The sequence below is a fragment of the Hipposideros armiger genome, unplaced genomic scaffold, assembly GCF_001890085.2.
Source record: "Hipposideros armiger isolate ML-2016 unplaced genomic scaffold, ASM189008v1 scaffold_821, whole genome shotgun sequence".
NCBI classification, from domain to species: Eukaryota; Metazoa; Chordata; class Mammalia; order Chiroptera; family Hipposideridae; genus Hipposideros; species Hipposideros armiger.
Genome location: NW_017732171.1, coordinates 172,694 through 197,168, shown reverse-complemented (window position 1 = coordinate 197,168; position 24,475 = coordinate 172,694). Strand labels below are relative to the sequence as shown.

Genomic DNA, 24,475 nt, shown 5'->3' with positions numbered 1-24,475 from the left:
CATTTATAAATATCATTATATCCTTTAGGCCATTCTCTTTAGAAAATATTTAAATTATTGCACCTTGATAAACTTTAGTCCACCCTCTATGAATCTTTTTCCCACTCTGCAGTTTGTCTTTTTGACAATACCAACTTCACTTATCTATATTTTTCTCCCAATGAATGTTCTTCCTAAAAAAAAAAGTCTCATTAGGTCATTATTACATGCCTACATTTTCATATTTGAAAAAAGTCTGTAGATGACTCTCAAGCACTAACCCCATTCTTAATAGCAATGCTACTGCCCAATATTTAATAAATACTGAACAGCTAATATAAGCTATTTTATTTTGAATAGGAGATTGCCACCCCACCACAAAGATTAGATTTCATAAAAGGGGCTGAAATTACCTTGTGTATAGGCATAGTCATCTGATCCAGAGCTAGAACTCCTCTGATATTTATGGCTTCCCTTTTCTCCCCCCGTGCCTGGTATCACTGAAATAGGCTGAATAGGTTCTGGGGCTGCAGAGCGTTCTTCTTGGTCCACTAAATTTAAAAGATTTTCAGTCGTTGCTCGGCCTACAGTAATTTTAAAAACTGTAGTTGGGTTTGGTATCACCCGCGGAGCTGGGGATGGAGCACAGGAAGGTCCAGTTGGCTGTGTATACGTGATATACACAGGATTAACACTAAATGGAGGTTTGGGCTGACTGGATAACCCTCTTGAAGGAGAACTTGAAGGTGGAGTGGTGGCTGTGTACAGTGAGTGCTGATTCCGTGGCGATGGTTGATTACTGATAGGCGACGGACTCCGATTCATTGCTGTCCCAGGTCTTTGAGAGGGTTCGACTGTAATTTCGATCTTCTTCATGGATCCTTTGGGTAAGCTAGATGTTGTGTATGGGAGATAGGCTACTGAATGGCTTCCCTGTTTCTGATAGGGAGATCCTTGTTGATATGGATGGGGTGGAGTTGTCGAAGGACTAGGTGGCAGAAAGACATGGGAACTTGGGTGGCCCAACTGCGAAGGCTGCACTTGATGCTGTGGAGAGCTGAAGGGTGAAGGACACTGAGAAGGAGGTGGCGAATGGTAAGCAGGCTGAGGGATCTGTTGTTTTGGAGAATACTGAGAAGGTTGATAGTTCTGCTGATGTGAATAAACAGGCAAAGGACGTTGGCTATAATGAGGCACTGGGCCCTGAGGTGAGGACTGCCATGGTGAACTCTGCGGAGTTTGTCTTCCTGATGAACTCTGAGATGTCTGTCTGATATAAATAGAACCAGGAGACCCATAGAGATTGCTTGGAATTTGTGGAAGAATTTGTAAAGCTCTTGGGACAGCCTGTCCAGAAGGGAGGTTTTGGGATACTGTAACAGTGATTGGATTTGTACTATACCGAGGTACGTGCATGTATGAAGGAGGTGGCGGTGGCGAAGGCCCTTGCATAGCAGATGGATTCATTCCTGTTTGCATGGAAGATGGCTGTTGAGGTGGCTGGGAAGGAGGAGTAGCTGCACTTCTGTTCTGTTCATTCATAAAAAATGGATTGTAGTTGGGAGTAGCAGCCACAATAGCTGGAGCTGAATGTGGTTCCTGAACTAAACATATCAGCTGTTTGCCTGCCGCATGCTGCGGATCAATGTGTCCATCACTTGAGCTGTGCACCAGTGTCCGGCCACCATTAAGCTGCACACCGTCTCCTGGGTGGTAGCTACTAGGAGAATGGATACCCAGGTTAATATGCAAAAGGCGATTTCTATTCATTCGGCTGTCATCTGGACTATGGTATTCCATATATAAGTATTTGCTACTCTCCTGGGAAAGGGCTCGGCAGCAGGCTTCAAGATTGTTGTTATTCTAGGGGGAGAAAATGGTAAAAGTAACATTGGCAAAATTAACAAATCCTAATAGTTTTGCCAGAGTTATACATATGTGACCATCATAAAATAACCAGAGAACAGTATTTTAAGCACCAAAAGCTTCATGGGCATCTATCCTGAAAAGGAGATCTCAAATGAGTCATATTATTTTACACTCAGCTCATATGACTAGTACTACTGCTACAGAAATGTAAAATATCTCCTAATGAACATTGTGGCTCAATCCCAACTTTTCTGACTCAAAACCCAGGACTCATTTTATACTTGTTGCATCTCAACAAATTAAAATGTTGGGCTAATCTTGGATTCACCACAACTGCTGCAATATGCAAGCATAAGTAATAAGTAATAGCCATCATTAATATTTAAACTGATAAACATGAAGATAATCATGCCTTAGTTTTCAAAAGGCACTGAAACCACAGGAGGAAAAAATAATAAAATTCTTAGTCAAAACAGTAAACATTAAAGCAGCCTTCACTTTTAACCAGTTATCCCTACGTAACTTCAACTGTCATCATTATGAACAATTAAGCTAAACAAAGAAATAAGTTTTTTTCAAAAGTCCACTTTTTCCATTATGGTTCCATGACTTTGCCAAAGTTATGTTAATTTAACATAAAACCAGGTCTCGACTGCCTTAATTTCATTCATTCACACTCCTAGTCTCAAGTTTTTACCCAATGAAAGGTAGCTTGGTAAACTTTCAAAGTCATTTAAGGATTTGAATTTTTTGAGACACACACACAGTAATAGGAAACTAACATTTTCAACATTCCAATCAACAGTAATCAAAGTAACAACAGGTTCTCTCTTTTTAAAAATTTAAGACATAAGGTAGTTGCCCATTAAAATACAGAATTCTGAACTATTTTATCAGCCTAAAACACTATTATTCATTGCCTTTCAAATACTCTATTAAAGTTTCTCAATTATCATGACCTTCTCTGCATTTCCTAGATATACATACAGATATGCACATATTGCCATGTATTTATTTTAAGGAAAAGTACATTTTATATAAAAAATGAAAGGAAACACTGCACTTCTGTCGAGAGCCAAATGAGGTTCAACTCAAAACAGTACATACAATACCACAATTTCAGAGCTGGGAGAACATCTACTCCAACACAACTCATTTACAGATAAGGAAAAAGACACCTGGGAAGTTACACAGCTTGACAACAAGCACTTAACCAATCAACTGGAGAGCCAGGTTTAGATTCTTGGTCTCCTGACTTCCAGCGCTCTTTCCACTATAACACGGGAATTTCAAGGGAGAGGACGTTAGGCCCAAAATACATTACTATTCTGAAAGCTTTAGGAAGTAAAAGAAGATTCAGTCAAGCAAACCCTTGCGAAATGAATTCTCAGGAATTTAAAGAATTGGTATTATCAAAATGCCATAGATAACTTTTATCTTTTTCCTTATGTAAAGCTTTTGATATGCAAATTCAAATAATTTTAAAAATACTTTTTGAGTCATAGAAAAAAAACATAATGTTGAAATTTAAGAAGAACATACTTAAAACTCAGTTTGTTTTTTTCTGATCCTTCTTGAAAATCATGTTGATCAAGGGAGAGAAGCTAGATATGTTAAGGAAATTTGGAGCCAAAGGATTCAAATTGATTGCCAAGTAGAAAATGTCACTGACAGACATCTGACGGAAAAAGTGAAAATAAAGTATCTCCTTCAAGCATTTTATTAACCTATGGATTAAGGACAGAACAAAAACTAGAGTTTTATTTGAAACCTAAAGCAGTTGTGGACACTTTATTTTACTATTTGACATTTTTATTAATGATCCTGAAATTTCTTGTTTTCTACATGAATTAAGTAGCCTAATTAGCATTGTCAGAAAAAGGATCCAAATTCAAAAGGATACAAAGTTGGATTTCTCAGCCTATTTCAAATGAATGTCTACAGTAACCAATTGAGTAAACTTTCATGAAAAAAAATTTAAAACCACAAATACAAGATATTTAAGCATTATCTTTATGGAAGTATTTTTAAAAGAATACCACCAGAATAGATTCAAATGTCATATCTGACCTGCGAAATGTCTTAAAAAAGAAAAAAAAGGTTAAAAAATTTATCAAACAGTAAATATGAAGAATAAAAAAATCAAAATTGTTTTTAGTTAGATAAAGAAGAGGTTAGAATTTCTATGAAGACATATATGAACACTCTTGAAAGGACTAGGAAAAAAAAAGCATCATACTCCTAAAAAGGGATCCTAAGACCTCTGTGTTAAATGCAAACTAATGAGTTTCAAACATTTTAATGCAAACCGAGAAAACTCTCCAGGCCCAGGAGGTGGTAAATTCCATACCGGTAAAAACTCTTAATCCCCAAGGAACAAAATAGTAAAAGACTAAGGACAATATAAATTATCAACAAATAAATGTTCACTGAGTTGAATTTACAGTTCCATCCCTTCAGTTTAGTAGTGAGATGAAGACACTAAGCCATGAAAAACTACAGGTCATAAAGGGCTAAATAAAATATTTAAAAAGAAAAGGTCAGAGTGAGGTGGTGCCCTAGGATAGGTGAGCAAGGTGATTGCTAGTAAGTGGTTTAAACCAGAGCCTCGCTTATGCTTGGTTTCACTCCAGTGGGAAGTACCTTCCCTTTACCAGAGACCAAAATGGGGGGCTGAAGTAAAGAGCAGAAATTCAGACTGAGAATATGTGTTAGAAAAGACAAGCTATAACACTAAAGTCATTAAGCCCAAAGGTCTAGACCTAGTAGAAGGGCTTGCAAACAAAGGAAGCACCTCTGTTACCACCACTGTTCTTTGAGTCTCTCTTTGTAATTAACCTCACATGGGTTTAGGTTATATACTGAGCGGCTCACACTGCAGTAAGGTAGAGCTTGCATATCATTCAGTAAGGTGGAATCTGAACTGATTGTGTGAGGAAGTCCAGTGGGCAAGACAAAAGTGCTGCTCCCCAAAAGTCAACCAAATAGGGAAATGCTATAACCCCAAACACACTGAAATCCTGTGAAGGATAATGTAAAACTCAACAGGGGAAATGTTAGGCCTCTTTCTCTGCTGCCTCTTGAGTGGAAAGATACGTTTTATGAGAGATGAAAGATTTATTTTAATAGAAGACAACAAAAGGAATGTGAATAAACTAAAAGTGACCTTACACTTAAATGCTTACTAATGTCTAATTTTATCAACTAGAAAAGCTAGTAAGAAAGGGAGTGGACTCTAAAAAGTTTAAAAAATAGGCTCTAAAGTACACCGTCTCAGAAGTTATAACAATCAATTTGAGATTCAAAATTCAATTGTAAGGATTTGAGGACTGATGACACAACCCAAACAATTTAAGAAGTGACATGTGAGGAGAATTTTTCCCTTTTTGCTCTAAATCAGTGGTTCTCGATGGGGTAAATTTTGCCTCCCATGGGACATTTGGCAATGTCTGGAGACATTTTTGGCTGGCACAGGTGCCCACGGGGATACTATTGGTATCTAGTGGGTGGGGGCCAGGATGCTGCTAAACATCCTACAGTGCACAAGGCAGAACTCCAAAACAAATGCTGATAGCACCAAGGTTGAGAAATCCTGCTCTAAACGCCACCCCTCACCATAAACAAGAAAATTTAACCAAGTTCTAGTCACCATAATAGAAAGCCAGATCTAAGATGGGAAACTGTAACTTAGTATAACTGTCTTTGGTGGGTAACTTACCTGTAACATGCACTGAGACACCACACCCTCTGGAATCTCAGGAAAACGTTGTCGGAGGTCATGGAGAACCTGCATATCAAGCTGCGAACTGCTTTGCGCCATGCCAAAGCAAATGGTGGTCAAGTTTTTCTCAGGAAATGAATGCTAACCGGCCTTCCAGTAGTAATGATCTTCCAACACCACAGTCATTTTCTATTAAAAGAACTAAAGTATGGTTAAATTTAATTACATATTTCACTTTATTCAAATATAAGCTATTAATATATTAAAATAGAACTAAAATAAGAATATCCAATTCCAAAGCCGGAAAATTGACAAATACAACTTAGCCAAAGACTTTTCCAATGTAATATAGCTAATCACTGGTTTAAAAACAAACAAACAAAAAAGCCAAACCGCACCCCACCTAAATTTCAGTTTCCTTTTAATGCTTAAAAAAAATAAGTGACAGCTAGATTAAAAATACAGAGTATTATTGTTTGGCAACCATATTTTTTCTAGCCTTGAGAAATACTACTTATGTATAAAAACTCATGTTTTCCCAAGGGCTATCTTATCACTCACTCCTCCAAAGCAGAGCAATTACTTTGATGTCTGAAATAATAAAATAAGAACTTGATAATATCAACACCACAAAGCGCACTTGTCCTGTCTGCCTTACATTCTCCCCGTACTTTGAAGCCAAAATGTTTGAATTTGAAGTCTGAGTATAAGAAACCCAATGTCTAAATGAAACAACTGGGCAAACAAAAAAGGAAATGTGGAATCCTTTGTTTTCAAAGATGACGCTGGTGGCCCATCATTAGCTAGACCTGTCTAGCTAGTTCTGATGCAATTGGCACAGGTGCTGAGATGACAGGATGTGGGAGTACAGTTTGAGCAATGGAAACTGACCCCCAATCTTACTGGCACTACTCAAGTTAAGCAGCCACATAAATAAGGCAAGTAGTGCAGTAATAATGAAATCATAAATCAGCTAGTAGTATCAAGGGTCAATTAACTGATTCATTTATTAATCAACACTTCTCATTTTTAAAAGGGAGAAAATCATACAGAGGATACCATACAATCTCATATTTCTGCTGTGTTCACTCATTATATGGTAAAAATATTTTTTAAGAATGAGAAGTAAATACCCGCATCTTCACAGGATTTATGGAAACCATGATTGTAAGATACACGTCTAAACCACACACAGAAGGGAGGGTCATCCCACACCAAATCTACTTCTTGTAAATAGGCCCCAGAACTTTAAATCATACCATTACTTGGGGCAATGCAGAGAACTACAGAGACTATTTTTAAAACAAAAACAAAAAGTATTTAAGGAAATATTGAATTAGTTTTGCTGGTTTATAATTAAGCAGATAATTTTAAAATACCGTGGCATCTCTCGTTATAGGTATGGAATTTCATTTTGCATGCAATCTGCAATCTGCTGACTTTTACTGGGCATCTAGCTGTCTCTCTTCTTCCTTCCAAGCTAAGACTGTGGAGAGTTATTTATGTACTGTGTGCGTGCGTGTACAAGGTGGCCACAAAGCCTCTCTCTATAAGACTCTGCCTAACCATAGGTAAAAAGAGCTATTAGGGGCTGCTGTAATGACTTCCAACCATCAACACGGAAGATATCTAAAAAACAGGAGGAAAAGGTAGAATGTGGGTGAAGAATACAGATAACTTCCAATGTGCACATATATAGGCCTTCTGGCTACCCTGTACTATTCTGCTCTTGGCAATTCATTCCTTTGTCTACTCTATCTGACTCATCTCAACTGTTCCACTGAAACACCCTCTCCCATCATATCTCTGCTGCTAAATCCAGATGATCTATCTTCTGGTCCCTATGCCCTTGACCTCTGAAGCATCTGACACTATTGATCATTCCTTCCCTTTTTCAGCCTGTGTGGCATCATAGTAGCCTGCTTTCTTCCCACCTCTCTTGTCACATTAACGTTTCCCTGGGTTTTCCCGTAAACTGCCTCTTATCATTGTACCTCTTTTTGCCCAGTGATCACACCCACTAGTAAGGTTTCAATAACATTTAAAGGCTGATAATTCCCAAATTGGTATATTAAGCCTCATACTCAAACTCCAGACATAGCCAACCGCGTACTACACAGCACCATATGGATATGTCCAAAGACATGTCAACATGTCCAAAAAGAATTCCTTACCACAAGCCTTCCCCAAATGCTGTTTTCTCCATGAATGTTATACTGCTCAGTCAACAAAACTAGAAACCATGGTGTGATCCTTGACTTCCTGTTCTTGTACAACCAAGTAAACAGTGTGAAATCAAGTGAATCATGGTTTGCACCCTAGTTCTGCCATTTAATAGTCTCTAGGCAAGAGACTCAATCCTTACACCATGAAGTTTCATCTGTAAAACGGAAATAACAGTAGGGTTGTAGAATTTATTTATTTTTTACTCACTCTTTTAATATAAAAAAATTTTTGAAGAATTTACATGGAAAACAGTCATAAGTCAAGAAGCATTAGTTAGTATTATTCAGAGCATGTCTGAATATTGTTCTCAACTTCCTGCTGCTCTCCCTGCCCCTGGTATTGCCTTCCTCCACATCATAGCCAGAATATTTATTTTCTAAGATGCAAATCTGATCACTCTGTATCCCAACCAAACACAACCATGTGTGATCGATCCTTTGCATGGATATTCCGTGCCACCTTTTCTCAGGACATTAGCCCATGATCATCTATTTGCTTGAGACGCTACCTTTCTCCCTCCCCCCTGCTTCTCCAAGCCGTTATCGATCCCATACATGTCAGTATTGGTAGCATCACCCACTGACACCCCTCTCCCCCCTTAGTCCTGCTGCCTTCATTGTGCTAGAGGGCTCTCCGCTATGGTACCACAGTGGGCTGTGCGTATCATCACAGGAGAACCAAACACACTATACTGAAGCCACCTGTTATCTGAAGGGTCTCGCATATAAAACTATAGCTCTACCCGGAACATATTGTTATGCCAGAGTGAGGAAGTACTCAAAAAGTGATGGGAGCTTGTCATAAGGATCTGTGAGTCAGCTTGAAGAGTCTCCCAATGGCCACATCTGTGCCAGTTTGAGCACCAAAATAATTAAGGCCAGTAATGAATTATAGGCCTGCAGAAAAGAGGAACCCATGACTCCTTATCAATAATAAATAGTTAAATACACACATACATAAATGGAGGAGAAGGGGGCTTTTGCTTATAGTAGAATCCAACTGGTAAACGTGCAGGGAGTGCTAGAGCTGGAAAAAATCATTTTGCAGCCATTATGCAGACTGCTTCAAGCAAGAATCAGTGGATACTAAATCTAAGGGGAAATTTGAATGAAGAGTACGATATATGAATGGTCTTAAAGGGTCTCCCCAAAGAACTGCTTATTTACAAAGGGGAAAAATTGATACAATGGATAAATTAAACATCTTGACTGGGTGATCAAAATTAACATCACCAATCAGCGGTAGATGGACAGCGTACACCTCCAGATGTGATAGTATCACTTTATAGTATTCCAGTCAGGAATGCATAACACCTGAAATTACTCATGAGGACATAAGACAAACCCCAAATGAGAAATGGCCTATTAAAAAAAGAAAGCGGGGGGCCGGCCGAGTGGCGCGATGGTTAAGAACTCACTTGGGATGCCAGAGGGCCCCGGTTCGGATCCCACATATGAGGGCCAGTGACACTGCCCTATACAACTAAGATGCTGAACAACAGCTCAACCTGGAGCTGGGCTGCCGTGAGTCGCCGGCGACGGCGTGGGCTGCAGTCCCTGTGGCAGTGGATTGCCACGGGCTACCGTGTGTGGCCAGCAGCCAGCGTGAGCGGCCAGCAGCCGCAGTGAGCAGCCGTCCAGAAGCCGGTGACTGATCTGCCTCGCCCGGGAAGAGCGCAATGATGGTGCCAACTTGGGCCAGTGAAGCAACGTCCTCCACAACTAGACTGAAGAACAAAACGACAGCAACTTGTCTGTTCCCCTTTCCCCAATTCCCCAGCACTGTTCCCATCCCCCCAATTCTCCAATAAAAATCTTAAAAAATATATATATATATATATATATAAAAAGAAAGCGGGGTAGGGGGTGAGAATGCCATCTTAAAAATGCCAATGTCATAAAAGACTAAAACCAGAAAAATATCACAGATTAAAGGAGACGGAGCCATGATAACTAAATCCTAGACTAGATCCTATACTAAATGGGAAAAATATTATAAAAGAAATGAATAGATCAATTGACAAAATTGAAATATGGATGGCATATTAGAAAAAATTCTATCAATGCTAAATTTATTGAATTTACTAAATTTACTGACTTGTTAACTGCTGTGGTTATATACAAGAATATCATTTTTAGAAATTAGGCAATGAAGCATTTAGGGGTAAAGGGCATCATGTATGCAACTTACTCAAATGGTTCAGGAAAATATATATATCATATATGTATATGTTTGCATACACACACACAGAAAGGAAACAAATTACAAAGCAAATGGGAAAAATGTTAACAATAGATGAATCTAGGTAAAGGGTATACAGTGTCCTTTGTGCTATTTTTATTCTTGCAATAGAATTTTGGAAACTTTCTGTAAGCAAAACTAAAAGCAAACAAAAAGCCCTAGGTCTATTCAGGTGCTATGCCTTCTTAATCCCTGCATTTCCAGATCCTTACGTAGTACCTCCTCAAATGTTTGTTAAGTGACGAAGAATCAATTTTACTATACTAAATCAATCTAGCTAACAAGATTAAAATATAAATATATATACACGCATACAGAGGGTGCCAAAAAATTGTATACACATTTTAAGAAAGGAAAACTGTATTAAAATTCTAATACTCAATATACACCAATAACAAAAGATGAATACAAGTCATGTTTGACTTCTGCAATTACAAGAGGTGCTCAAAGTGGTTTCCATCAGCGCCCAGAAGATTTTTATTGGGGAATTGGGGGAAGGGGAACAGTCAAGTTGTTGTCGTTTTGTTCTTCAGTCTAGTTGTGGAGGACGTTGCTTCACTGGCCCAAGTTGGGACCATCATTGTGCTCTTCCTGGGCGAGGCAAATCAGTCGCCGGCTTCTGGACGGCCGCTCACTGCAGCTGCTGGCTACACACGGTAGCCCATGGCAACCCACTGCAGCAGGGGCTGCAGCCTAGTCCTAGGCAGCTCACGGCAGCCCAGCTCCAGGTTGAGCTGTTGTTCAGCATCTTAGCTGTAGAGGGCAGCGTCACTGGCCCTCATATGTGGGATCTGAACCGGAGCCCTCTGGCGTCCCAAACCATTGCGCAACTCGGCCGGCCCGAGACACTTCTGATTACGGCGAACTACTGCTTGAGCAATGCTGACCAGTGTCCACTTGTGTACATTTTTTGGGCACACGTTTGTGTGTGTGTATGAAACTTTAGATGAACTCTGTCCCCTACCTCCTGCACACACTCATCCACCCCCAATAAAATTTGGGGGATCAGGGATCACCTATGCATTGGGTTGTCGGAAAAGTCATGACGCTTTTTTGCAACGAAAAACAAAGAAAAATACATATGACTTTTCCAACAGCCCAATAGAACTATCTGTGAATGCTTAGGAAAAAATAAAAATAGTTTAGGCTACTGAATCAATGGGTATATTTTCCCAGTTTGCCCCTTTAAAAACTTCTCAAATCTGAAACGCTAAGAGATTCTACCAGATTAACAATCTAGGTTTTAATTTAAAATGTAAATTATTTGAAAGTCCTTATTGTTCATTTAACTTTTTCTCTGAAACAGGGTTTGAATTATCTACCTTTTTTATCAATACAAACATTACCTGACATTTTCACAGTAAGTCGATCTATAATTTATACTAGTCACAGGAAGGAATCCTAACTAGATGAGTTACTTTGCCAAATCTCTGAAGCTCTAAGGCAGCACTGTCCAATAAAAATGCAAGTCATTTTAAATAGTCTAGTATCCACATAAAGTACAAAGAAACAGGTAAAATTCATTTTAATAATTTTATTTAACCCAATATATAAAAAATACTATCGTTTTAACATGTAATCAATATAAAAATCACTGATAAGCTAGTGTACATAATTTTTTTAGACTAAGTCCTTGAAATCCAGTGTGTATTTCATACTTTCAGAACATCTCAATTCAGACTGGCCACATTTCAAGTGCTCAACAGCTACATGTAGTTTGCTGTAGCTACCTTACTGGACAGCATAGCTCTAAGGCGGCTTTAGGACAGGCTAAGACCTACAACTCTTTCGATTCCCTAATTCAGTCTCTCCTGTGAGGGCATACAGATGAGATAGGGCGCATTCATGGCGGTATGGCCATAGGCAGGGCATACAATTAACCAGGCAAAGGGCCTAGTACAGACTAGGTGTTTAAGGATTATTTGTTAGGTGAAATGAAAAAAACTGAAATTCATTGAATTTAATGATAGAAATGACCTTAGGTAATCAAATCTTTGTTTACAGAAATGATAACAGGAAATGATTCCTCTATATTTGAGGGTCTAACCACATTCACAACACTTGATGGCTATTTAACCATCATCAAATAAAGAGCTTCTGAAGCACCCAACTCAAGCTTTCCTACTGTCTTCAAAGAACAGTTTTATTCATTTCTCAACTCTAATTTCAAGTCTTTAAAATATAAGGGCAATACAGTGGCCTTTTTATGAGAAGGAAAAAAAGTGACAAGGATCAGCAAGCAGAAAGGAGTTTCAGGTGTCAAGAGCTTAGGCTTCGCACACTTCAGAGCTCTTAGGAGCTACTAGCTCTCAGCTAGATTTCTCAGCCTTCAGAACCTCGGGTGCTACCTAAGCCAAAGTTAACATGATTATCTCCTTTTTGCAAAGAAGAAAACAAACTCGGAGAATGGGTATATGGGAGAATTGTGACTCAAATACAAGCCTGCATTCTCCAAAATCTGTGTTCTTTCCACTATGTCACTGGCAGGTATCAAGGACACTCCCAGTACAGTGATGAAGTGTGCCCTTATTTTGGCTGGGGAAAAAGGGCAGCAAACCCTCAACAGTTTATCATCTAAATAGGGGGTTCCAGGTATGTTGTAGGTGGAGGGCTGAGAGGGGAATAATAAATCCTTGTACAAATAGCTGTTTGAGTACATACAAGAAGCAGAGGTAAAGGGAAGAAATTGCCTTTTTAAAAAAATGGTTACAAATACTTGCCTTTGAAAAAACATTAAAAAGCATCTTTAAAATTGAAGCCAACAACTTCCACACCCACAAAAATGGCTACCATCTGAAAAGATAATAGATCTACTTTTCACTATGAGTAGGAATCTAAACTGATTAAAAAACATCTTCTCCTAAAGGGATTATGTATGTAATCTTAATAGTGATTAGCACTCTGCCCTATACAAACATTCACTCACATAAGCACTAACTGACATGGGTGTTCATTAAGTATTTCACAATATGTAACACTCTCAAATAAATTTAATTTCTTGATGATTATAAAATATTCCAGCCAATAAGATAAAACAGTTACCTTAAAACACACACACACACACACACACACACACACACACACACGTTTTACAGTGAAATACTACACTGTATTTCTGATTTAACCCCATAGAATACTACTTATAGATTGTGCAGATCAAAATATACAATCTATTCTTGTGCATATATTGGGTTGTTGGAAAAGTCATGACGCATTTTTGAGACGAAAAACATAGAAAAAATATGTCATGACTTTTCCGACAACCCAATACAATTGACCCTTGAACAACATGGGTCTCAACTGTGCAAGTCCATAAATATACACTTGGCACTCTGTATCCCTTGTATCCCCGGCTTTCACATCTGTGAGCTCCACCAAAAGTAGTTTGTTTTTTTTTAACTGAGCCATCATGCCACCTGTTGGCAGCTCAGCTCGGGCTGGGACTTGAACCGCTGTTGCTCAGAGCTCACACTCTTGAGTGAGCTCTTAACCAACTGAGCCACTCAGCGGGCCCCCACCAAAAGTATTTTTGATCCTTGGTTGGGAATCCGCGGATGCAGAGGGCTGACTATGTATGCATTGTTCTACGCCATTTTATATAGGGGCTTCAGCATCTGTGGGTTTTGGTATCCACGGAGGGTCCTAGAACTAATCCCCTGCAAATACTGAGTGACAACTGTAAGTAAGTTTTTGGCGAGTCAAAAGTTATACATTGATATTCAGCTGCTTGGGGGTTAGCAACCCTAACTCGCTGCCTTGTTCAAGGGTCAACTGTATATCAATGTATCAATAACTATGCAAAATACATATGGACTTTGTCTCTTAACATTATAACAGGATGCTAGTTTTCACACTAAAATATTAGTGATGAGTGATGATTTGACACCTTAAACCAGACAGAGGACTCGAGTAATATCTAAACTGTACTGGCTAGGGTAGGATGTGACCAAACTCCTGGGACACCCCCACTAAAGCACAGATGGCCACAGCTGTGGATTGTGAGCTGTGTAGGCGGTAACCCTAGATCAAGAAAGAAGAAATAGTGAAGACATAAATCACAATTTGAAGCCACAGAAACTAGAAGATTCTGTAGGGTGGAGCCTTTACTGCCTGTCAGTTTTGCAGGGACTCCTAATTTCTCAAGGCAGGACGAAGACTGGGGGTCTCGGATGGTATACTTAGTGGTGGAATCACTCTGAGGTTTCCTCCATTGGGGCAGCTACCCCCATACCCACCCCCCTAATTAAGGAGTGCAGGTGTACAAGGCACAGTAGTTGCTGGGATGTCTCCCAACAGAATTCCTCCTCCCAAATGAAGAGGAAACTCCCCCACAGCTGTGCTCTGATGCCACAATTCTCCACACTCTAGAAACTCTCTACACAATGATCGTGACACCTAGTGCTTTCTATCCATAACCTTTTCTGAGCTCGGCAAATACGGACAGTGCTGTTATGGCCCTGACTGTTTACCTCTGCCAGAATTTTAGCTCACTTAAAATAATTATATCACAGGTTACAAACCAATGGTCTGTGAGCCAAATCTAGCCCATCCCGTCTGCTTTGGAGGTGCTAAAAAAAAAAAAAAAGGTTGAGTCACACTTTAAAACAGAAATTTTACATAAAAATTTGGATATCTAGGTTTCCTCTGAAAAATTCGATCTAGCAACAGTAGGCAACACCTGGCTGAAACATTCCTCTCCCATTTAGAAAGGATACATACTCTCCAGCTTGCCTAGTTTCTACATTCCCTAGGGTGTCCCAGACACTGAGGCCTGGCCTTGCTTCACTCATTGACATACTTGCTGGATCTGTGACACCCGAAATGTGTTCAAAAGAGAGGTTTAAAGATAGTACTGTAAGTATCAGTCTAGTCTAGTGTGTCTCAATGGTATGCTACTGATGTGATAGTTTGGGACACAATAATTCATCATGCAAGCCTGTTCCATGTGTCACAAGGTCTTTAGCATCCTGGCCCTTCCTGTAAAATCCCCGAAACACCCCCAAGTGGGCCCTAGAGAGGCAATAGTATCTCAGGCTGACAACCACTGTTAACATGTTAAGTCTGGCGAGGTGAGCATATCCCAGGTTTGAAGAACAGTTAGCCTTGTCGTGAGAGGACTCTTAAGAAAATAAAGGAATTCTTTTTCTCTGACTGGCCTGGTCCAAATAATACCTGTTGAACAGAAACATGTATACTAGTATATACCTTTGGAACTTTCATCCATTTTCTTGCTGCTTTGTAGGTTTTGATTTTAGATCATACTTATTGAGCCATATCTATATACTAGGCATTGTGCTACATGCTTTATCTCATTTAATCTCTACTATCATCTGATAGACAGAAGAGGTAATATCATCCACATTTTATAAATGAGGAAATGTGAGGCTCAGAGAAGGGTAAATAATTTGCCTTTGGGTCACACAGTTAACCAGCAAAGCTAGGATACAAACTTGAAGTCTATGCTTTAACCATTCATTATTCTTCTGTACTGTTGACTCACATATTTGATGCATCTATCTCATATTCTGTTATAGTCTCAAGAGATATACTATGGACCAAAATGATATTCATATTAAAAGCATTCTCAAGTTAAATATAGCCCCCAGAAACAAACAGAAGCATATTCACATTAAATTTAAACTTAATGCCTCTCCCCCCAAGTGAATATGTATTTGCCAGGCGCCACCTATACAGGACTTATCATTCATGCCACTCCCTGACTTCCCCCACCAACCTACCCCCAAAGTAAAAATAAAAGTACTTGGGATCTCTTCCCAATTCTGAGGTTAGTAACAAGGAGGTAGGATATTAAAAAACAAACAAAGCTTAATGACCTTATATAGTGGTAATCTGAGAAACTGTCACAGCTAAGAGGAGCCTAAAGTGACATGACAACTAAATGAAAAATGGTATTCTGGTGGGATCCAGAAACAGAAAAAAAACATTAGGTAGAGACTAAGGAAATCTGAATAAAGTACAGACTTTAGTTACTAACAATGTTTCAATACTGATTAATTGTAATAAATGTATTATGCTAATGTAAGCTGTTAATAATAGAGGAAACTGGGTGCAGTGTATATGGGAACACCCTGAATTGTCTTCTCCATTTCTCTGTAAAATCAAAACTGTTCTAAAAAATAAAATCCACGTAAATTTTTTTTTTTTAATTACCTCAAGATGGTTTATGAGCGCTGGCAGAGAAGTCTTATTTACACCTCCAGCTCTGAAAGCACCTTTTCACTAGTCTGGAAATCTGACAAAATAAGGAGTTATCCTTTTCCTAACTTCCCAACTCAATATGGAAAAATGACGAAAACCCATAGAGTTCTGGTGCCCTAAAGTAACAGCAAACGGAATGCTAAACCACACTTTTAGAGCACGTGGTTCTTTCCCAAGTATCATCACAAGTTGTTGAATCTTCCTCTTTTCATTTAGGTCACAAATATCTTCTACATTTAATTCTAATTAAATTCTACATTATCCCACAGGAGATAGAAGTTCAGAAAGACGAAAAGATAACCCACCACTTGTTTTCTTAAGGCTTTTGCAGCGTATCCGGTAGTGACTTGCCTCCCTGAACCCCCCATTCTATTTAGAGAAGAAAGGATGAGCCCAGGCCTATCAAGCATATATAAAATTTTTTATTGCATACCCAAAATAGCATACAACTTTAAAAAAAAATACTATTATATAACCCATTTCTGTTCCACGAAGAGCTATTTATATATAGAATAGTAGCTTTATTGGCTTATTTCTGACAAATGAGCATTCTCTCTCCCATCATTTAGAAGCTATCTTCAATCCTGGTAAACCCAGTAAATTCAATGTTAACTTTATCATTTTAGGGCAAATACTGACTTACATCAGAGCCATCATGCATACGTTTCTAATTAATCTCCTGACTCAACCTCATTTTGTAACCACAGCAGAGCTAAAATAACATACACTGTTTATACTATATAAATTCAGCACTTTACCATACTTATTGCTTTTCAATTTCTCAGTTATTTTATCTTAAACATTACCCCAAAAATGAATTCCCAAGTATGAGCAAGAAGTACAGTGCAACTACATGAATGCTATTTTCTATCATGTGTAATAGCTTTTTCCAATCTCCAATATGACAATGCAAAATCCACCCCCCATTCTTTACTTTCTCCCATTGATTTCAATTAGCACAGCTTTCTCCCCTTCCTAAATGTCATTGTATGTTTATTACCACTTTCAGCACTTGAAATAATGTTTATGAACTTTTTATTATCCTCTAGGTTTTATCGCTAAGAATCTTGAGAACGAAAATCAAACATACTCTTTTAGTTATAATGCCTTGTACACAATAAATACTTAGTATAAATGACAAAATGCAGGACTTTTAAATAACTGGAAAAATAATTTGCTCTGGTTGAGGTGCTCCAAAGTCTTTGTTGGGTCAATTCTTAAATGGAATTATTTAAAAAGAAAGGCTGGACAACCCATTGGTAACATGCCAGAGACAGATCATCTCCGCATTTTATTACTTAAACAAAGAGATTACTTAGAATAGTGTTTTTCAAATGGTGGAATATAACCTATTAGTGAATTATGTAATAAATTTACTGGGAGATGACAACTATTTAAGAAAAAAAAGAAACATAATAGAAAATATTAGAGTGCTTCACACATAGTAATGGTACATACTGATTGACAAAACTTGTCTGAGGGGTGTTTGTGTGTGTACTAGATCATGACTAAAATGTCTTACTATGGGTTGCTTTGAGAAATACTAAGAATATGGTGCGGTATTCTAGGTTACATGTAAGAAAAATATATAGCACCTTTCCTTTTTACTTTTATCTGAATAGATGGCAGTTTTCTAATGAACAAAGTGGAGTTATTTGAGAAATGTCTGGATATGAAAGCTGAAACAACACTTTGTCATGAATTTTTATGTCACTTTATTTTTCTCAAATGTAGCCTCAATGTGTTTTGTGTAGCTCCCTCACATACTATTGGAGGCTCCAGTTTTCTAAAAGGTTTTTTAAGAAATGAGTTATCAGTCTCATTAACCTAGAAATTCAAGATCACAAACTGTCGGAATTTTCTACTGGAAGGGTTTGAAAGACTGACAAAAATGCCATTTACAATAATTTATTTTACAATGTCTAGCCAGACAATATTCCTGAATCCCTTGTTCATTCCGTTAATAAAACCTGAGCACTCAACTTGGAGATACAGAAGGCTTCATGCCCTTGAACTGAGAGAAACACACCTATGGGTTATAATAGAGTGAGGTTAAGTCCTACAAGTTGTCAGAAAAAGAAACAATTAAGGTAGGACGAGGAAAAGGAACACGAAGGAAAGCTTCATGCGAGAGATGACATTTAAGCTGGGGTGCAAAGAAAAGTAGGATTAAAAAAATAAAAATAAAATACACATCTTCTAACCCAGTGGTTCTCAACTGGGGACGATTTTGCCCTACAAGGCACATTTGTCCATGTCTGGTGCCATTTTTGGTTATACTGGGGAGGAGTGCTATTGATATTTGCTGGGCAGAGGTCAGGGACAATGCTAAATATCCTACAGTACAAAGGACATCCCCTGACAACAAAAAATTATCTGGCCCCAATGTCAAAAGCGCCAAGGCCAAGAAACCCTGAACCTAACCTCAGTATAATAACCTTGTTTTACACAAGAAGGTAACTGAAGGCTAGAGGATTTTAAAACGTGCTAAAAAGCCAAGATTATAAAACAGGTTTCATAACATCTTGTCCAGTGTTTAAGTCATAACACACACCCATGTATGCTGTTATACTAGAAAACAGATGTTAAAAAGAATGGAAATCTTTATAAGCATTGTTAAATAGACTTTCTTGATACAGATGTATAAATGGTTCAAAGCAAGAATTATGCTACATTTGAAAAATTATTCCGATTTGTTCATAATACTAGATTTATTATCTATACGACTCAGTTATTGAACATAGATCTGAGAGTAAGAAAAATGACAATAAACCAGGAAGTTTAAAGATCAGCATATGCATGCATACCTAGTTACTCCTTGGGGCAGGTCCTTCATGCTCCACCAGCTCCAACCACTGAGGATCTGGGACCTGGGTAGGATTTGCCCCTTTTATTCAAAATCAATTGCTAAATCACCCTTTCATTTGCATGTGAACTTTCTAATGGCAAATGGACTGTACAAAGAACTTGCTTAGGGTCCTGATTTAGGGCTTAAATCTAAACAAATGAAATCACCTGGACAACTTTTTCTTGATCTTAAATGCACAAAAGTGAATGGGGACGAAGAGGGTGGGGTGCTATTAACAGCAACATGGATTAGTTTCCAAAAAACTTTTTTGCTCTAATATAATTACAGGAATACACAGACACAGATATACATTCCTTACCTCCAATTTATCAATTTGTGCAACTTCAACTATGATACCTTGTCCAGTTTGACACGTGGCAATTCACAATCAAAACCTTGAAGGCTGAAGACACTGTCCTGAAAAAAGGAAAGACCAACGAGGTAAGATTCAAACAGTGTTAAAGACAGCGTGAGCAAGTGATCCAGTGTACAAATAAAAGGTCACAAAAAATAAAGCAGCCATTTGTACACCTTTACTGCTACTTGAAATTACAGTGAATGAAGTTTATGTTCGATAGATACTAACAGTAAGTTTACCTGACTGCCTGAGCCCCCCTGCCCGCCTTCCCAGTCAGTCACCTCTATTGCCTAAGGCAGAGCTGGCAAAAGCAGAGGGGATGGCCAAAGCTTTTCGGAGGTTTTAGCTTCAGAGAAAGCTAGCAAGAGAAACTTCAGTTACTTCCCTGGCAAACCATCAGGGGTCCCTATGGCTCCCCACGATATATTACATTTTAAATAGGTTTGATTACAAAACTGTGCTGAGGCCCTTAAAGGACTGAAATTCAGAGAGGTGAGCCCAGCAATCCAGAAGAAACTAGAGGTTAAACTGTATGTGATAGGCTGAGAGGGACCACCAAAGGAAAATCCTCTTCCCTCACCTTCAGCTTAGAAACCTAAAGGGCTGAACGTTCGAAATAAGGGTGAACCAGAAATTAATCAGGCCATATATTGAATGCAACTAACTGGCCTTGAGTCATGTTGGTGGGCCCAGAAAAAAATCTTAAAAGCTGAGATTAGACTAAGTAATCCTGGATTCCCTCAAGCAGAGGCCACCAAAAAAATCCTTTCTGGAAGATATCATCCTTGGTCTCAAATGATTTCTCTGACAGTTTTTCAATTCCGAAACCTAGCAATACAACAGAAGACAACCAGGCATACAAAGAGATGAGAATAAGATCGAAAGCCGTAGAAACAACAAACAACAAAAACAGACTCACAGGGACTCCAAATATTAGATTATTAAACATAGATTTTAAATTATGTTTATTATATTCAAGGAGATGAAAACCGAACTTAATCTCAGCAATGAAATAGAAACCATAAAAAGTGACAAAGCAGATTTTTAAAAGAAGCAAGGAGTAATTCTGTAACTGAAAAACACAAAAACTGAAATTAAGAATTCTTTGAACAGGTTTAAAAGCCAATAGACAGTTGAGGCAATAAATCAAGATAGATCAGGGGAAAAGGTTCAGAATGAAGAGAGGGTAAGAAACATGAGGATATAGTGAGGAGGTCTAAAATTCAACACAGTTCATTAGAATCTCAGAAGGAAAAGAGAGACAATATGGGGAAGAAGCAATATTTGAATTGCTGAAATTTCCCAAAAATGACAAAAGATGTCTAACAACAAATGTGAGAATCTCAATGAATTCCTAGTTTGAAAACCCACAAAGAAAAACTTAAGCATCCCGGGGTGGGGGGGGGGATACTTTCAAAGAAGCAACAGTTAGCTTAATTCTCAACAACAAAAATGGAAGCTAAAAGACTGTGTAATAATGATATATCTACGGAGCAGAAAGAAAAACAACTGTCAACCGAGTACTACTGTACTGCAGAGAAAATACCCATCAAGAATGAAAACGAAATGTTCTCAGACAAATAAAAATGAGGTTCATGTCCAGCACATCCCCACTAAGAAATCATAAAGCAAAAGGAAACTGACCCAAAATGGAAGTTCAAAGATGCAAAAAGGAATGAAGAACCATGAAAATGTAAGTAAGCATGTGACAAATTTAATGGAACACTGACAGTGTAAAATAATAATATAATGTCTTATGGGATTTAAAATGTACAGAAATTTATCTCCAAACTCATTAAGTTATATACATTAAATATGTACAGCTTTTTGTAAAAATATATATGTATATAGGAAATTAAATTACAGGACGACAGCACGTGTGTCAGGAGGTGAGTAAATGGAACTAAGGTGCTTTCAATGTTCTTGTTTGTTCTGTTTCTGTGAAAAATACCATTGGGATTTTGATAGGAATTGCACTGAATATGTAGACTGCTTTGGGTAGTATGGAGTTTTAACAATATTAATACTTCCAGTCTACCAACACAGAATATCTTTACATTTATTTGTGTCTTCTTCAATTCTTTCATCAGTGTCTTGTAGTATTCAATATACAGGTCTTTGACCTTCTTTGTTCAATTTATTCCTAGATATTTTATTCTTTTTGATGCAATTGTAAATAGGATTGTTTTCTTAATTTCTTTCTGATAGTTCCTTTTTTTGAGTATTAATTTTGCATCCTGAAACGTTTACTGAATTTGGTTTTTAGTTCTAACAGTTTTTTGTGGCTTGCGATTTGTAACATGGACAGACCTGGAGAGCATTATGCTAAGTGAAAAAAAAGGACAGAGAAAGACAAATACCGTATGATCTCTAAAAAAAGAAGTTCATAGATACAGAGAACAGACAGTACCCTCTATTATCACTTCTATTCAATATTATTGGGTTGTTAGAGAAGTCATGACGCATTTTTGCAATAAACAAGATAGAAAAAATACGTCATGACTTTTCCGACAACCCAATATAATCTAAGTACTAGTCAACACAATAAGAAATAAAAGTATAACTTATTGAAAGGAGGAACAAAAAAAACTGAAGATAAATTACTAAAAGTAATAAACATTTAACACAATTGCTAGATACAAAATTGATATACAAATGTCAACTGTATTTTTATAAACAAAATGAAGTCTATGAAAATTTACAATATGAGAAAATATCAAATATCTATGAATACAATCTCAAAAGTTGTGAATGACTTTCTGGAGAAAATGATAAACACTGAGAGAAATTAAAGAGGACCTAAATAAATGGAGCAGTATATCATGTTCATGAATTAGAAACAGTATGATATAATTGCTCTCTAGATTCCATGCAAATCCAATCCAAGTCCCCAACAGGTTTTCTACATGAATGTGTGTATGTGTGGTATGTGGAAAGTGACAAGATACTAAATTTCATATAAATGTGCAAAGTACCAAGAATAGCCAAAATTCTCTCAAAAGACAACAAGGTGGAAGAACTTGTTCTACTGAACATCGAGACATGATAAAGCGATAGTCAAAAAGACAGTGTGGTATCAGTACAAGGACTAATGAAGCAGAATAGACAGCCTAGAAACACAACCACAGATAAAGGGATATTTGATTCCTGATAATAGTAGGGAGAGGCAGTATGCTGGTAAAATTAGCTATCCACGTGGATAAACAAGAATATTGTCCCCTTCCTCACAGGATGCACCAAAATCAATTTCAGCTGGATGCTAGACCTATACATTAAAGCCAAAACAATAAAGCTTCTGGAGGATGAGTATGTTTAAGACTTTGGGACGAGGAAGGCTACTTTAAACTGAACCTGATGGCTAGTTTAAACATAAAGGAAAATTGATAAATCAGGCTACACTAAAATTAATAACTTTGGTTTATCAAAAGGCACATAAAGATGAAAAAGCATGCCCTTGCCAAGGGACCATTTCTATCATATAATAAAGAACTACAAATCCGAAAGTCAAAATAGGCAAGGAAACACATGATACATTTTTAAAGGAATTCCACACCAAAAAGTTATGAAAGTCCAAACCTCAGTTACCTAGAAGATTTAGTTTTAAATACTCTTTCTCTGAGATTTACACAGTTAAAGATTTCACTATATGTTAACATTTAAAAATTTTTTTAGATGCCCATATTAAAATAAACCAGTTCTCTCATTTTTTATCTAGTTAGAACTCTAAAACAAATACTTTATCATTGAAAAAGTCCTGTTTGAGAAATCTTTCCTATACCAAGGTCACAAAGACATTCTACAAAAACTGAGACCTACATATCCATCAGCAACAGCACGATATATAGTGATATATTCACACAAGGGAATAGATAGTAATGAGAAGGAATAATCTGCAACTACACATATTATAAATAAATTTCACATTCATAATGCTCCACAAGGTAGTACAGTGGAATTCCATTTATATAAAGTACAAAAGTAGGCAAAACTAATCTGATATTAAAAGTCAGGATGATGGCTGGGAGACAGGGTGGGAAGTGACCAGAAGGGCAAACAAAGGGGCTTCTAAGTGGCTGGTAACTAACTTTCACTTTCTTGATCTGGGTACTGGTACAGAAGTGTGCCCAGTTGGTGAAAATTCACAGGACTATTCACTACTGATGTGTCTCTCTGCATATACCAGGGGTGCCAAGAAAATTATACAAGTGGACACTTTGGTGAATGGTATTCAAACAGTAGTTCGCCGTAATCAGAAGTGTCTGGACGCTGATGGTAACCATTTTGAGCACCCCTTGTAGTTGCAGAAGTCAGACGTGACTTGTATTCATCTTTTGTTATCGGTACATTTTAATAATTTTTTTTCCTTTCCTAAAATGTGTATACATTTTTTGGTACCCTCTGTATATTAAACAGCAATAAACTCTTACATGTGAAGGAGTGCCTATTTTTTTAAATTAGTGAGGGGATGAGAGCAAAAAGGTTTGAAGTCCATTGCTTTAGCTCAAAGCACAGAAACCAAATAACAAAAACTAAAAAAAAAAGCAGATATTAGACAACATGCTAATTACCAAAAAATAGTCATAGAGGTGCAAAACCAACTAGTGACTCTCAAACTTACAGCAATATTGGTTTGAAACAAATTAAACCTCCCCCAAATAAATTGATTTATATCTACATTTAGTAGCTAGTGTTGATTCATAAAAGTCTAAGACAAGCAACCTGGTCTTTTAGGGTTTTTATTAAATAAGAGTCTTTCAAATCTCAGAAATGAATGAACAGATTCACATATCTAGTCACATCTCCTAATTCTACAAATGAAGAAACCAAGGTCCTTTGAAGTTGCGTGATTTGTCTAAGGTCATAAGCAGCTCTTGATAAGTAGAAACAACTGAAGTTATTTAATTAAGTTCACCCCTCTACCAATTTTCTAAAAGTTCTAGGGGATTTCCACCCACCAAGAGAGTTTGTTTACTGGAAGTGTCCCTCAATACATACCCTATTTAATTAAAACATT

At 37.6% G+C, this 24,475-nt stretch overlaps 1 protein-coding gene across 5 annotated transcripts in view; it reads right to left on the bottom strand.

The window, feature by feature from the left end:
- TAB3 (TGF-beta activated kinase 1 (MAP3K7) binding protein 3) overlaps nt 1-24,475 on the bottom strand; it is a 55,828-nt gene that overhangs the window by 23,555 nt on the left and 7,798 nt on the right. For 3 of the 5 annotated variants that reach the window (XM_019629001.1, XM_019628998.1, XM_019629002.1), the window contains exons 2-4: nt 19,423-19,520; nt 5,567-5,770; nt 393-1,842 (exon numbers count right to left, since the gene is read on the bottom strand). In XM_019629001.1, coding sequence (XP_019484546.1) covers nt 393-1,842; nt 5,567-5,668 — 1,552 coding nt within the window. In that variant the 5' untranslated portion in view covers nt 5,669-5,770; nt 19,423-19,520. Of the gene's footprint in view, nt 1-392; nt 1,843-3,390; nt 3,576-5,566; nt 5,771-19,422; nt 19,521-24,475 lie in introns of those variants that run through there. The other 2 variants (XM_019628999.1, XM_019629003.1) reach the window with 2 other exon arrangements.